The following is a 15,989-nucleotide window of genomic DNA, read 5'->3' as shown; positions in this document are numbered from 1 at the left end:
AACTAAAGTATAAGCCTAATGATCTCTGTTAAATTGATCTGTTTTACATTTATTCTTAAGGGCTATTGTAATATAAAATTAAAGAATGATTGTGTGTTTAAAGCAAATTAATGAATTCTCTATGATGGTCTACAAAGGATAGGATTTAAAAAAAAAAACAACTCATAAAATCCTTAAAGTTAACCTAATCTTGCTCCCTCATTTAACTACTGAGGAATGAGTCTGAGACATTAACTATTTATCTAAGGTAATATGATTAATAATAAATAGGTCCAAGAGTAGTACCACATCTACTAGGCAGAACTGAATTTGCACACGGTTAAGACATGTTCTGAAAATCTAAGGCTTTGTGTAGGTGAGGGTACTGTCTGAAAAGGGGAGGTGGGTGTCTACTTAGGAGGCTTTTACACAGCTTAACTGTTGATAGCTAGACCTAAGGTTAATTGGAAATGAAATGGAAGGGATGATGAAAAAAATTACAAGCTGCCTTCTAAGATGCTACATGAAAGGAAACCAGAGTACCACAACTTGTCTCCAAAATTACACCAGTTCCTTAACTTTTGATTTTCAGTTTCCTACTCTTAATTTTCTAGTGTTCTTTATAGAATTTACAAAATTGCTTGTAAGACATTTGGTTTAAATATATTTTTAGATTGAGTTATACTAGCATTTGGAGTAAGAAAATGTTGCCTATTTGTCTTTAATTATTATTTTCAGATGTTAATGGAATGCTAACATTTCCCACATTGTAAGGAGATTCTGCTTATTTAAATATTTAATAACTTGGCAGCTATACTTTCTCACTTCTTCTCTGTGAACTTTATATTCTAATTGGTTGGACATGGTTTTACTGAAACCAAAGTCAAACCTGTGACAAGCGTCAGTTAAGTTAGAATCACAACTTCGGGGCACATACCTAAGTTTAACTATTACCTTTTTAAGATTTGTAAATATATGCCAAAAGGCTTATTGTAAAACGTCCCACCACTAAAAATCAGAGTAATTTCATGTATATACATTTATAAACAGCATTATAAATAGGGGGAAAGTTTCATTTTAATATAGACTTTAGTTTCTTTGAAAAAATCTTGGGATTTGTATACCTTCAATATCCTGCACTACTAAGAACATTCCTACTCTATTTGAATTTTTCTTTATATTTCTCTGCTTGAAATTCATTCCAAATAGAAATATCTTGGATATATAATGTATTTAAGTTTAATGTATACTTATTTTACTTATTCCTTGCCATACTTCTAAGAAACTGTGGTTAATGTTAGCCAAGTAAAACCTATGATTTTTCCAAAGGAGAGGGAAGCTAGCTGGTCATACCTAACTGCCATAGACTGACCAGGTCACAGTGTTTGGTGAACTGAGGTAGTCTCTCTTGCCTTTTTGCCATGTATACCTCATGGGCTTTGATGTACATCTAGCTTATTCACACAATGCTTAGCTCTTCAGAATGACATCCTTTAACGGAACCTTGGTCCTTTTCTGTTTTAACAGAGATGGCTGGTAAGGTTTTGTAGACTCAGGTTCCCGACACACCAAGTATACCAAGAGGACTCTATAAATTTTCCATGTTTAAGAAAAGACTGAAATAACTTTCTGGAGTCCCTTATCACAGTACGGGTGGGAAAGTTTTTCTGCATTTATTTCCATCTTCCAAAAATGTACTGAAAACATGAAATGCATTTATTTTTAAATTTATTCTCATGATGCCATCTCTCACTGCTGTTCTTGGCTTTTTAAATTTAGATGTTTAAAAGCAGTTATTCAGTTAGCGGTAGGGATATGACCAGAACAAAAACTGTTTACTTTGCCTGAGCATATTAGCTGCCAACATTTGATTACCTGTGGTAGAGAAGAACAGAACATAAAAAATTGAAATTTGCTGAAAGCTAGAATTGTTAAAAGAAACAAACTGTCTTTTACATTTAGTCCTTGCTCAATAAATATTGTTTCACTGTCCTTAATTTAATTTCTTGTTTCCCTTGCATTTTTACTGGCAAAGAAGCTAATAATTAGTGAAACAGTCAAAATATAGATTTTTTAAAGCAACAAAATCAAAGGCCTAAAAAATTCATATTGGATAAATTACTTAGTAATTAATAGCCAAATATAAATTCTTAGGTACTGGAGTAAGTACGTATGCTTTACGATCTTATTTTGCAAATAACAATTGAACATTGTTTTGGTACGCAGGATGGTATAGTACGTGCTACAGACCCTGCCCTCCAGGTGGTTGTAAACTAGGAGATCAAATAAATAAATGATAACTATAAAGAAGACTTTATTGAGTATATTAAAAAGAGTTAAGTTTTGAAAGTTACTTAAAATCACAAAAATATTAGAGAGGTGAGAAGCCTTTTAATGAGTGAGGGAAAGATGCAGAGGTGTGGTCGTACAGGTTGGAGAGTTGTGAGCAACCTTAGTGACATTATATCATAAGAAAAATATTCCCTCTGTCCTCTGACAGAGCTGAATTGAATCTGCCTTGTCACTTAATAGTTGTGTAACCTTGGGCAAGTTTCTAGGAAATAAGAATAATAATGCCTGCTGCTTGCAAGACTGTTGTGAGGGACAGAGTCAGAATTCAGTCAGTGTTCCCATCTCTGCTCCCCAGCTTTTTGTAACGGAGTTTTATGTTAGGCTAATGGATGAAAAAGTTTGGAGTGTTGTTTGGTCTCCATGTGAAGACTTTGACCTTTATCCAGTAGGCAGTGAGGGTCAGAAGTTTTGGAGCCATGAGAGGCTTATGATAAAATCACATCTTAGGAAGGGTAAACTTATTTCAGGGTGAACTGGAAAGACAGAAACTAGCTAGGCAGCTGTTGCAGTGATCTAGGTGGGCTGGCATGAAAACCTGGGTTAGGGAGAGGTGGTGGGGTTGGCTTGGGAATATGTCAGTGGTTGCTGTGTGATCCTTTTTGTTGTAAGCACGTTTCTTTATAAGTGAATTGTCCCTAATAATAATAATACAGTTATAATTTAAATATTGAACATTCATTGAACCCCTAAAATTCCAGGCAATGTGCCAAACACTTTACACTTACAGACTTAATTTGCGTCTCATTTTTACAGAGTGTAGGTACTGTTATCCACGTTTATGGACTAGTAATTGAGATGTTACAGTTTGCCCAGTATCACATGATAAATGAGTGGTAGAGTGAGCTTTGAACTCAGATGACTTATAACAGACTTAAAACCTTAAGCACAAGAATTTAGGTTTTATTTAATGTCTTGTTGAATTTTAAAAACACATTTTCTGTTGTCGTAGGTACTCATGTAATGGAAGGCTCTGGAAGAATGGTAGTTACTGCTGTGGGTATAAATTCTCAAACTGGAATTATCTTTACCTTACTTGGAGCTGGAGGTGAAGAGGAAGAGAAGAAAGATGAGAAGAAAAAGGAAAAGAAAAGTAAGGATAGCAATATGCTATAAGAATTGGCATTTGGAAATACGGCAGCCTAGATTGTAAGAACTCATCCAAAAAATACACTGTTTCATCAGATTTTGAAATGAAGAGTTCTACAAAAAATTAGTTACCCAACATAGTACCTTCAAGTGGTAGAATTGATGGAGGGGGAATTTTTTTTTTTAAGACTTAGTAGTCCGAGGAGGGCTTTATGAAGGAAGATATCAATCCTGCTTTACCATAGCCAGATGAATTCAGCATCTCCTTGAATACTTTAAAATCTCCCTGTCATTTGACCAGCAAAATGAATTAAACTCCCACTTCCTTTGCTTATTTTTTTGCTACTTCGGTAGTAGCTTTCCTTGTCAACCATATCACTTTTTGGCCTCATTTAGCTTTTCATCTTTTTCATGTTTTCTACTACTCACATTTCCCAGTCTGTACTTATGTACTTGGTTTTTAGACATAAGACCAAGACTTCACTTTGACACCTCATGTGTTTGTCTTGTTATATTCAGCCCATCATTAGATATCAAGGTTTTAAATTTTTAATCTTGATCCATTGTATCTGCTGTCCCTCCAAGGAGATCTATTATCAGCAAACTTGATAACCATAGTTCATCCACAAGGATCTTATAAGAAGCTGTTATACATAGGGAAATAGCTCAGGATCACTTAGTTGGGGGGTATGTCCCCTTTTTAGAAAAGCCCTCCTCACCCTTTACTCAAGAGTTTTTCCCTTTAGGGCAACAGCACTTTACTGTGGTTTAACCGCTTAGATTTATTTAATTTTACTTGGGCTAGTAAGCCCATATTTCTCTCACACACGTAAGTGTTTTGAGATCTTATAAATGCCTCACTTAAAAGTCTTGGCTTGCTATATCTACAGCAGTGTTTGTAATATTTAGGTGTTTTGGTTCGGTTTCTGGGTGCTGTCTTGAGCTGTGGAATCTTGATTTCAAAGAGAACTATGTTTGAGGAGTTCCGGCTGCTGGCAAGGGAGGCAGGCCCCACACCGTAGGTCTTTCCTGTCCCACTCCTCTCAGCAGCCCTCCGTGTGCCGCCCTGAGGGGCCAGTGTGTAGTGCTGATACCATTTCTGGACCGCTTTGTATGCGTTACCTCAATAATCCTTACAACCATACAGAAAAGACTATTTATCTTTTTGCTGACAAGTAAACTGAGGCTTATGGAGGTTACATAACTTGCTCCAGGTCGAAGATCTAATTAGTGGCAGATCAGACCCACTTGTCTGACTCAAAAGTGTGTGCTCTTCACCATATATTGTGTTGCATCCTAATTTACAGGAGACTAAAGTCAACAGACCCTATTAAAAAAAGAAAGGGAAGTTCACATCATGACCTTGTTCCTGTTGACCATACAGTTTCTTTTCCAATAAGCACCTTTTTTTTTTCTAAGATCTTATATACCTATTTTTATTAATCCAGTCAAGTGTATTCCCAGGAATTAACATCTAACTGACTGCTGTTTTTGATTCTTGGTGAGAGTGTGGGGGGGGGGTGGGGAATGGTAGACACCATTTTTCCATCTGTGGACTTCCAGCTCTTTTACCATTCCCTTGAATAAATTGATATTATATATTAATATAATCCAGGGTTATCTGTCTCAGTTGCCTTCATAATCTGGAATGTGAATGTTTGGTCTCTTTCCAAAGTCGGGCTCATTCAGAGTAGCTAGGTATTCTGTCTCCTCACCTGTCTTGAGCATCTGTTCCTCCTTGACCATATTTGTTCCACGTTTTCCAGTTTGAAGGTAGGTCTCCTTGATAGAGAAGTTGAAAGAACAATAGGCTGAGTGGTTCTCTTTCCTCTTCGTCATTTTTAATATTACACTCCCTACTCCAAACAATAGACCCATTCCCTCCTTGATTACTTTTTACGTTAGACATTCTCATCTTTCTGTTTCCTCCAAATCTAAGTGAATTTGGGGATTACCTTAACTAGTAGTTTTACTGTCTTATTTTGTACCTTCATATTCTAGTTTTACTTGCTTGCCTCCCCTATCTTTTATACATACCAATTTGGTTCTCATTCCCATCAGAGTTCTCCTGTGTGCCTGTTGTCTTCCTATGACATTCCTTCCTCCCTCTACCCTTTCCCTTTTCCACATTCTTAGGCTTATATTTGTATTTAGTTTGAAAACCTCTTGTACCATATTTGGGTTTGTTGCAGCATAAAAAAGAGTAAAGTCTTATGGAGAAATCAACCAAGTATAGATACCCCAAATTATTTTGGAGTGTCCCCCCATGGTTAAGACCTAGGGAGTGATTGAGCCAGAAGGTCATTATGGGCCAAATGCTTTCTAATCTGTATACACACACACACACACACACACACACACACACACACACACACACACACACACCCCATTGTGTAACAGTTCTGTTATAGAAATGTGAGCTACCTTTGCATAATTTAACATGGCTGTATTCATTTCTTTTGGAAAGCTTTAATTCCCATTTTGTTCCTACAGATAAGAAACAAGACGGAGCTATTGAGAATCGCAACAAAGGTAAATTCAGGAGGATAAAAGTACACTTAGCTTGTTCTCATTATATCCACAAATATATCTCTTGTGTACTGTATTCATCCAAAAGTAGGATGTATACGGAAAATTAACAATCTGTATTACTTGGGTGAATGTCTCTTTGGTCAGTGCCTGACTTATGCTGCCTTTACAATGTTAATAAGACTTTAATTATGACCTGTGGTAGTAAGCTTAGAAAGGTCCAGATGTAGGTAACTTTAAACTTAAGCATTTCAGTATTTTATCATTGGTTACAATATGATTGCTAGCAAAAATGCATAAGAAACAAAATATAAAATGTAAATTTTTTTGCAGCTATTTAATAGTCTGTAAACATATGTGCATTTCTCTGTATGTGTGGTCCTACATAATGTTCTACATTATGGTCATAACTTATATGGGAGGGACTTATGGTGTTTGGAATGAGTCTCATTATCTAACACAACACACAGGAAGAAAAATGATTTGGTACTTAGCTCTTTCAGGACCCTGTATTTCTTCTTATGCCTCATCCCTATTTCCTACCTCAACATTCTCAAATCTGGTACAGAGTTTCAAAACCTAGTGTCACTAATTGTCTTATTTTCTCTGGGTAGGCACAGACATACACAGGAAGCTAAATGTTTAAATCTTTGTGTTTCTGTAAGAAATTGATTTTTTTCCCCCAAAATTGCTTGAAAATATTAACAGTTACGTGTGCCTTTAAAATGTAGTGAAGTTATATTTGCTCTTCGATGCAGCAAAAGCCCAGGATGGTGCAGCCATGGAAATGCAGCCTTTGAAGAGTGAAGAAGGTGGAGATGGTGATGAAAAAGACAAAAAGAAAGCAAATTTGCCAAAAAAGGAAAAATCTGTTTTACAAGGGAAACTAACAAAGCTGGCTGTTCAGATTGGCAAAGCAGGTATGATATATACGAGAAAATAAGATGTTTTGTTTTAAAATATGCTGCCTTTCTATTTAAAAATCATCTTTGACATACTTAAGACTGGAAATCATTGCTTTGTGAGTGGAAGAGGAATTAAAAATATTTTCAGTTTTATCTACAATGTACCAGGCCTTTGAGTTACTGTAGATCCTCACAATATTTTGCAGCTTGGGAACTGTTATCCTCATTTTATGTAGAGGGGGTGTCCTCTGTCAACTAGCTAATGAATAAGTGGTCACGTTAGGATTAGCGCCTAAGGCTGCCCAATTCACAAGCCCACGTGCTCCTCTCTGAATTTCTGGGAGCGATAGAGAGAGGGCTTATTAGCAGTGAGGTTACTCCGTGAAGATTACCCAGCTATATTTTAATAAAAAGAAATTTCACCGCACATTTTCTTATCTTTTTTCTGACTATGAAAAAAAAATTAGGTGTGTGTTTTTCTAAAAGTTATAGTTAACTTAAATTGAATGGATTAGTTAGCGTTAGAATGGATCATCCTGGTGAGGCTGAAGTTATAAATTACAACCATCACTAGAAAACACCTGTTAACAGGACTACTCTTCAGAGGAAATAAAACAGAGCTTTAGCTAAAAACATAGCATGCCCTTCAACAGTATCATCTTTATGAAAGAACACGTGTGGGCTAAATCAGCCTACACTATTAAAGTCACTTACATTGCATCATTCTGTTACTTCCTATGACTATGTTGGAAAAAGTTAATTTTTGCTTCTGTCCTCAAAAAGCTTATTATCTAATAGCAAATATTTGCTTTTGATAATATGTAGCCAAATGGTAATACTGACTCATACAGTGTTGGGGAAAAGGGTGGATTTAAGATGGTGATGGGATTTTAGTAGACATTGAATTGGATTATTAGACCCAGATAGGTGAACGTGCCTTATTTTGTAATACTCATTTATAAGGGGCTAAATATCCCACAAAACAGAAAGGTGTAAATGATTTGTAATATATGATTAACTGTTGGTTTGCTAAGTTAATAAAGCAGTAAGGATAGATGAAAAAAATTAAGTAATTTTGGTAATTTGTGTTTTCTTCATTAAAAACATGGGGTTCAGTATTTAATTCTAGGTCTCCCCATTGATCAGGTTCTTATCAACTTCTCTTTTGTCATGAAAGCAGCTTGCCACTGTGTAGAGCACCAGCTTATACTAAGCTTTTGGTATTTCCTTGTCATTGCTTGTTATTTTGTCTCGGCTTTAGTAGAAGACTGAAGATACAATTAAGTCTAGAAAAGAATCATAAACACTTTTTTCCCCACTTCTCCTGGGTTTCGGGACTATACTTGGAAGCAGAAATTAAATCTGATAATGTCAAGTGATGAGTTAAGCACGAAAAAGGATGTAACAGTTTCTCAGCGAAATTAAAATAAATATCACCAAAGTAGTTATAATTCTTCCAGTGGCTAATATGTAACTGACTATGAATTGTGTCTAGAATATTTAATAATTACATTTTCCTTCTTTTTATGTAGGTTTGTTGATGTCTGCCATCACAGTTATCATTCTCGTATTATATTTTGTAATTGATACATTCTGGGTTCAGAAGAGACCGTGGCTTGCTGAGTGCACACCGATTTACATACAGTATTTTGTGAAGTTCTTCATTATTGGAGTTACGGTTTTAGTGGTAGCAGTGCCAGAAGGTCTTCCACTCGCAGTCACTATCTCACTGGCTTATTCAGTCAAGGTAAGCAGAAAAGAAAGTCTCAGCTGGTGTAGAAAATGTACAACTGGTTGCTCTTTTCTCTTGGGTTCTGGAACTAGGGGATTTCCATAAATTTACACTGTTTTCTTTAGCGCTGTCATTGATTCCCTTCTCCTCCCCCCCAGTTGAAGATCTCTGCATCGAGACCTATACATTCCTGGGATGGCAGACTTGACACAAAGCTAAGCATAACTCTGCTGGGGAAAGTTCTAGCTTAATTTTCCTCATATGATAGTTATGTTGTCCTGTCCCCTCCTGTTTCCAATCTGTAACATTGAAGTAAGCATGCTTGTCATTTGCCTGTGGTACAAGAGCAGAGAGGTTTACTTGAATCCAACTGTCTAAGGCCTCCTTGTTTCCACACTTGGACCCTTATGACCCCACGGTCCTGCCTTCACATGGTAGACTCATGTTTCTAAAAAATAATTCAGATCATCTTGTTTCCTTTCATAAAACCCTCCAGTGGCTTCTTGTCAGAATGAAATCCAAGGCTCCTTGCTATGGCCTGCAGGGCCCTGCCCCATCTGGCCTTTGCTTTCCTCTAGTGTTCATCTCCCACCTCTCTCTCCCCGTCTGGTCCAGCCTCACCAGCCTTCCTGCTGTTTCTCAAATACCCCAACCCTGTTCTCACTTCAGGACTCTTGTGTTCCTTCCTTTGAATCATCAACTCTCTAACTTTACTCAGGTCTCTTCACATATCACCTTCTCTGACCACTCCATTTACAGTAGCTAACTCCTCCTTGTTCTCTTAGTAGAATGCTGAAAAAATGAGCTTCAGTGGCTTTGCTAGCTGCTGGTTACCTAAAGGAATATTCTGTTTGAAGATTACTAATCTACTTTTTAATCAATTTTATATCTTATATGGAAAAGGTGGCTTCACATGTAAAATTATACCTGATGAAAGAATGCTGCTCTTGTCAGTTTTCTAATATTAATTAATATTTCTCCTTAAGTAGTATTGCTGACAGAGAGCAATACAAAGTAATTGGTCATAGTTTCTGCTCCAGCACTCTTATCTTCAGTGTTCCAACAGATGTGTCACGATAAGAATATTTTTTGCTTACTGTTTGAGTTTATTTTCAGGCATTTCACATCTTTTGTTTCAAAAGTAAAATGGTAAATGTGTCAAAGTAATAATGAAATACAGTGTAATCATCTGTTTGATGTTTCAAAATAATTAGAAATAATTGGGGTAAACATAAGTTTTAGACACATGGGTAAAATCAGTCATTCTATCAATACTGTCATTAGTTCACTTTGAATAGTCATTAATGATATTAATTTTTCAATTGATCAAAAAGATATAGGCAGGATTGATTTGCAGTCCTTTCGTAGAAAATAAATAAGAGCATTTTTCTTTAAGTTTTTATTAAATGTTTATTTTAGCCCAAATGTTACCAGTCACTTTTCTTTTCATTGAGGTGTGGTCCTTATGGCTCCTGTGTTAGTGTTTGGCAAAACTGAACACATTTTCTTTACTGCAGAACTTCCTTCTTTTAATGTTCAGTATTAATGTAAATCACAGTAATCTTCCTTCCCCATATTTATTTCTTCAAGGAATCAGTTTCTTGCAGTATCTTGCATATTAGTAGTCACAGAACATACTTTGTAAAATAACTCTTTACAGGTTTTAACCCATTCCAGGTATGCTTTAAGAATCAATTATCAAGCATTTTAACCTAAATGCTTTTTGGAGCTACAGTGAAACTCTTGTTCTTTTTAGAAACTGTCTTTTTCTTGTAAATAAGAGGAAGGGATGATCCTGAGGATGAGAAGACCAAGTGTACCAACATATGGAAAAGATAAAAATGATCCTTTCTGGTTTTGTTATGTTACCTCAATCTATCAGAGTCAAAAGAAAAAAAAAAATCAGGCAGCTGCATGCCCACAAACTCGATATTTAACTGATAAGCTACTTTTTCCTTGGTGACTGATACAAGAATCTTTTGTTTTCCACTTAATAAGGAGACTTAATCCTTACATGTTATATACTCTTACATGGCTGTAAGTACCTCTGTACTTAGAGTACAAACTATTACAGCTCTTGTAATTTGAGGACACTTCACAGAAGTGTTGGAGGCATATAGTCAACATGATTTGCATATAGGTGCAGGTATCTGTATTCATTTACTAGATTATGTTATGTAGTGGGGAAATGATTGAAACCACTGAAAGCTAGTACTCTATTTAGCTTATTTGAATAGGTCAAATATACTAAATTCTTCCAGCATTAAATCGGTGCTTTATACTGTGTATCCATGTAAAGTTGGGAGTTTTAGTTCTGATTTTAAAGCAGTTTATAATCATTTTAATATAATGAGGTCATTGGTTTTATATGTAGCTTAACTACTTTTTTTTCGGTCACTGTAGAAAATGATGAAAGATAATAATTTAGTGAGGCATCTGGATGCTTGTGAAACCATGGGAAATGCTACAGCTATTTGCTCAGATAAAACAGGAACATTGACAATGAACAGAATGACAGTTGTTCAAGCTTACATAAATGAAAAACATTATAAAAAGATTCCTGAACCAGAAGCTATTCCACCAAATATTTTGTCCTACCTTGTAACAGGAATTTCTGTGAATTGTGCTTATACATCAAAAATATTGGTAAGCTTTCTTTAATAATTAATTTATATATGAAAATTAATTTTTCAATTTGTGATGATTTGACTGTATGTAGCTTTTAAGCTCTATCATTACTATTTATAAATTGAAGAAATGAATTGTGTTAAGTTTTTAAAATATACTGTATTTAATTTTCTTTTGATACAATTTGTGTTACTAGTAAGATCTGTTGATCAACATATACATTCTGTTTATTTGTATTTTTCGTCTCCTGTATTTTGAATTTCCTGCGTTTAGAAACTCTTGAGCCTAACAACCAGAATAAGTCCTTAATTTTAAATTTTTACTTTGCTCATCTTGTGAAAGACTAGTCTATCTTACTATAGAAAATTAACTCAATTTACTAGAGAAGATTTTGAAACTAGATTTCAACTTAAAATAATATGTTTTATATATGCTTGCTATATGCTCTGTTTGGTTTCTCAGTAGATCCTACCTGTAAGGTGATCCTTAAACCTTTTGGGACTAACTGAATAAAGTAATTCTAGACTTGTACTACCTTAGAATAAAATATTTTTAACTTTGCAAGTTTTAAAAGTCTTTATTTATAACATAAAGCATGAAATTGTTTGGCTGATATGTGTTCTAGTGATTTGTGGGTGAAGACCATAAACAAAATTAGTATTTCATGAATTGGATTATTGGACTGGAAAGTTATGAGATCTTGATTCTAGATCTAGCTTTGCCTTAGCTGTAAGTCTGAGCTTTACTTTCTTCAATTGTTAAGTAAAGATGGTTACATCTGCCCTTAATACTGTTGTGATGATTACATAAGGAGGTATTTGTGAAGATACTATGAAGGAAATAAAGTTTTTATATATATTTAAGTCAACAGTGCTTCATTTTAATGCTTATATTTTTATTTTAAGCCATAAAAATTGGTAAAGTAGATTTAATTTTGAATTATTTAATGTAAATATTCAATGAAAACAAGAGAAAAGGAAAGGAATTAAAATTTCTTAAGTCCCATATGTGTCAGGAACCAACTTTAAAAGTTACATGTCTTATTTAATTCTTGGGTCATAAGAGCGCCCATTTTCCAGATGCTGAAGCCAAGGACCACAGCAGTTGGGTAATTTGCCAAAAGTTCACATAGCTGGTAACTGGCGGGGCTGAGATCGGAATCCGTGTCATCTTTGCTCCAGAGCTTCTTTCTACCTTACTTTTTCTATGTCCCTCTTTGAAATGCTAAAACTAATAGAAGTTTTCTATATAATTTCTGTATAATTTTGTTTTAGAATGTCTCGTTCTGTTTTACATTATAAATTAAACTGTCGTAGAGAAACAAGATGATACTAGCTTCTAAACCTTTTTTTCTTATAGCCACCAGAGAAAGAGGGTGGATTACCACGTCATGTTGGTAATAAAACTGAATGTGCCTTGTTGGGACTTCTTTTGGATTTAAAACGGGATTATCAGGATGTTAGAAATGAAATACCAGAAGAAGCACTGTACAAAGTCTACACCTTCAATTCTGTTAGGAAGTCCATGAGTACTGTCCTGAAAAATTCAGATGGAAGTTATCGAATATTCAGCAAGGGTGCATCTGAGATAATTCTGAAAAAGTAAGAGTAAAATGCTTAGATGAATAATTTGCTTTATGGAATATCTACTATGTTATTATTGTTGCTATTTTCTTTTTGTGAATATCAGGCATTTGCTAGGACCTTGGAGTTTTTTAGTATATTTTAATGGTATCGCTCTTTTGCCCAGGGTATTCTGTCATTTTCATACTCCAGCTTCTTTTATTTCTTAGTATTTTGCTACAGGGAAAATAAGCCCATTACATTCAATCTGGTAGGTTTAATGAAGTGAACATTGATATTTGTTCTTAAACATGTTGACTCCATTGTTATGTAGGATCATGAAAAATAAAAGCCTTCTGGGAAGAAAACCTGCCGTTTATGTCTTCAACACTGCATTGTAGATAGTGATGAATGAATTATATATTAGTTTTTAGAACAGCAAAGCATTAAACCTCGATCTTGAGAATCCTTTTATATCAGAGTGAGGTTTTATCATATTTATGCTGCTGCAGCGTCGTATTTAAATATCTGCTGTCATTTTGAATGGTAATCTTTCTTTTGTACTGTCCTTATACACACCAGTCGCCTCAATTTTGACATCACATGTTTATGTATAGTTTCCCTAATGCTTATTTGTTACTACAGGTGTTGAAATTATTTTGATTTTTTTTTTAATTCCAGTAGAGAAGTAGAAAACTTTTTTTTTTTTAATTAAGAGCATTTTTGGAAAATTAGAACTCACTTAAAATTGTAATATTTAAAATATTTCCAATTTTAATTAGCTTATATGTAGATTATAATCCAGTGTTATCTTAATGAACACTTGTCAGATTATAATCTAACAGGTTTAAGAGAAAATACGTATAAATGAAAATGCAGAATATGACAGATGTACACAAAGTTTTAAGATGAGAGGTCATACTATGAAGGGTGTAGCATTTAAGATAGGTTTCGGTATGAAGTAAGATCAAGTTGAAGGTAGCCACACTGGAGGGAAGGAAGTGGGAGTATGCAGACCATATTGGGGGAATAGCTAATAGTCAGACAGTTCAGCTGAGTGGTGATGGGCTTTTGTGGCACACAGGACATCTTTCTTCCCTTTACATATGCTTGGTTATCTGATTTCTGTGAAATGTTAGAAATCTTGCATCCGTGGCTTGCTGAGAAGCAGGTAGGTGGTATGGGAGAGATTTTTCAATCAAAACCAAATCAGGCTTTGGCTCTTCTGCAACTAAGTAGTTTTGGGATGCTGGGAAGATTCTTCCGTTGGCTTCCATTTTCCTTCACTGAAAAAGAGGATGATGACCACCAATTCTAAGACCCTGAGATAAAATAATGCATGTAAAACATCCAGCATGGAGTATATTAAGTATACAATAACTCTTTCCACAGTGAGATTTACTTTTGCTGTGGAGTCTCTTAAATGTTAGCCTGAGCAGTTAAAACAGTTAAGTAGGCCAGATAATGCAGCTGAAGCATTTTTTTCATCAGGTAGCAGAATGAGCATAGCTGTGGGACTGAGGATAATTCTTGCATCAGGGAATAAGGTGGGTTGTGGGGGGAAAAAAGGATGGACTGGAGACCGATATCATTTAAAAGCCTATTACAGTAGCTCTGGCTTGAAGTAAGAGCCAGAAGAAGGCAGTAGAGTAGCAGGGGGAATAGAAAGGAGAGGAAACATTCGGAAGACTGTTCAGAGGACAAATACATAGGACTTAGGAGCTAATGCTATATAGATGATGAGGAGAAAGGAGGTATTCAGGTGAGAGTTTAGACTTAACATTGAAATTATTGGGAGTAATGTTGATGTCTGTTCAATGGGCAGTGAGGACACAGCCTTTAGTCTTGCATGCAGTAAATTTAAGGTACGGTACAACATCTGAGTAGACTGTCAGAGTGGAAAGCTTTGGAAAACGATCAAAACAGAAGATGGGGATTTGGGAATCACCTGCCTAGAAGCAGGAGGCAGTGGCATCACCAAGGAGAAGAACATAAAGAGGCAATGTGAAAAAATAAACTTTAAATAGGGAAGTATACAGTGTAACTTTTATTTACTACACAGTTAACGAGTTGTAGTTAGTTTCGCTGAAACTAAAACTATTTTGGCATTATCTCTCTCATTCTAAGAGAGTGCTTATTTTAACAGTAAGTTATTTTTTTTCTTTCATGGTTAAAACAATATAGGTGATGAAACAGCATCTCAGGTAAGGGTTGATTGAACGTGGCTTTTTACTTTAAAAGAAGGAAATATCTGGAAATTTTGTGTTAATTAAAATTAATGTCTAATTCTGTACCAAAATGGACAGGCATATAGTTTATTCTTCTCTGCCACGAGGGTTTTTTGTGAAAATTTAGAAGCCCTGCATTTCCAAAAGAGAAGTGTCTAAAGTAACTTGAATGGAGCATGGTCAAGTGAGAACCATAAAAAGAGAACTGTATTTTGTAAAGGGGAGGGTGAAAGGTGAATGTGATTTAAGTCTGTAAAAGCACAACATATGTAATTCTCTGAATTCCGGGTAATCAGATTCCATGACTCTAGCCCTTCCAGTTCACTTAAATGGCATTAACCATTATTTTTGTTAATTATTGATGTTTGGATTCAACATTTCCTTATAGGTGTTTCAAAATCTTGAGTGCTAATGGTGAGGCAAAAGTATTCAGACCAAGGGACCGTGATGATATTGTAAAAACTGTGATTGAACCGATGGCATCAGAAGGCTTGAGAACCATATGTCTTGCATTCAGAGATTTCCCAGCAGGAGAACCAGAACCAGAATGGGATAATGAAAATGATATTGTCACCGGCCTTACATGCATTGCTGTTGTGGGGATTGAAGATCCTGTGAGACCTGAGGTGGTGAAACATTCTGTGTTCTGCATGTGCAGAAGGCACTAACTTTAACCAGTTTTCTAGTAAAATTCTTAGTGTTTGTGATTTTATTTCTCTCCTATGTGAATCCAAGATTAGTGAAATAATAGTGCTTGTGCTGCATGTGCTACCTGTTTATGGTTTTTAATTAGATAACTTCTCTTTGGGATCCTGTATGTTTATAGCATAACCAGTGCCTTGAACTGGGTAGGTTTTGTCCATTGATATTTATATTAAATTACATAGTAAATGCCATTAAGTTATTTGTTTTCATGGTCTGTAGTCCAGCACTGTCCAATAGGACTTTCTGCAACCATAGAATTGTTCTGTGTTGTTCCATATCATAG

General features: G+C 35.3%; 1 protein-coding gene across 6 annotated transcripts in view; it reads left to right on the top strand.

Moving 5' to 3' along the window:
- ATP2B1 (ATPase plasma membrane Ca2+ transporting 1) overlaps positions 1-15,989 on the top strand; it is a 130,663-nt gene that overhangs the window by 83,651 nt on the left and 31,023 nt on the right. For all 6 annotated transcript variants that reach the window (XM_036864888.1, XM_036864890.1, XM_036864889.1 and 3 more), the window contains exons 6-12: positions 3,281-3,421; positions 5,911-5,949; positions 6,705-6,866; positions 8,384-8,598; positions 10,987-11,229; positions 12,571-12,812; positions 15,390-15,627. In XM_036864888.1, coding sequence (XP_036720783.1) covers positions 3,281-3,421; positions 5,911-5,949; positions 6,705-6,866; positions 8,384-8,598; positions 10,987-11,229; positions 12,571-12,812; positions 15,390-15,627 — 1,280 coding nt within the window. The remainder of the gene's footprint in view (positions 1-3,280; positions 3,422-5,910; positions 5,950-6,704; positions 6,867-8,383; positions 8,599-10,986; positions 11,230-12,570; positions 12,813-15,389; positions 15,628-15,989) is intronic.

This window comes from Balaenoptera musculus, chromosome 10 (assembly GCF_009873245.2).
Source record: "Balaenoptera musculus isolate JJ_BM4_2016_0621 chromosome 10, mBalMus1.pri.v3, whole genome shotgun sequence".
Lineage (NCBI taxonomy): Eukaryota > Metazoa > Chordata > Mammalia > Artiodactyla > Balaenopteridae > Balaenoptera > Balaenoptera musculus.
This window is presented reverse-complemented; position numbering and strand designations above follow the sequence as displayed.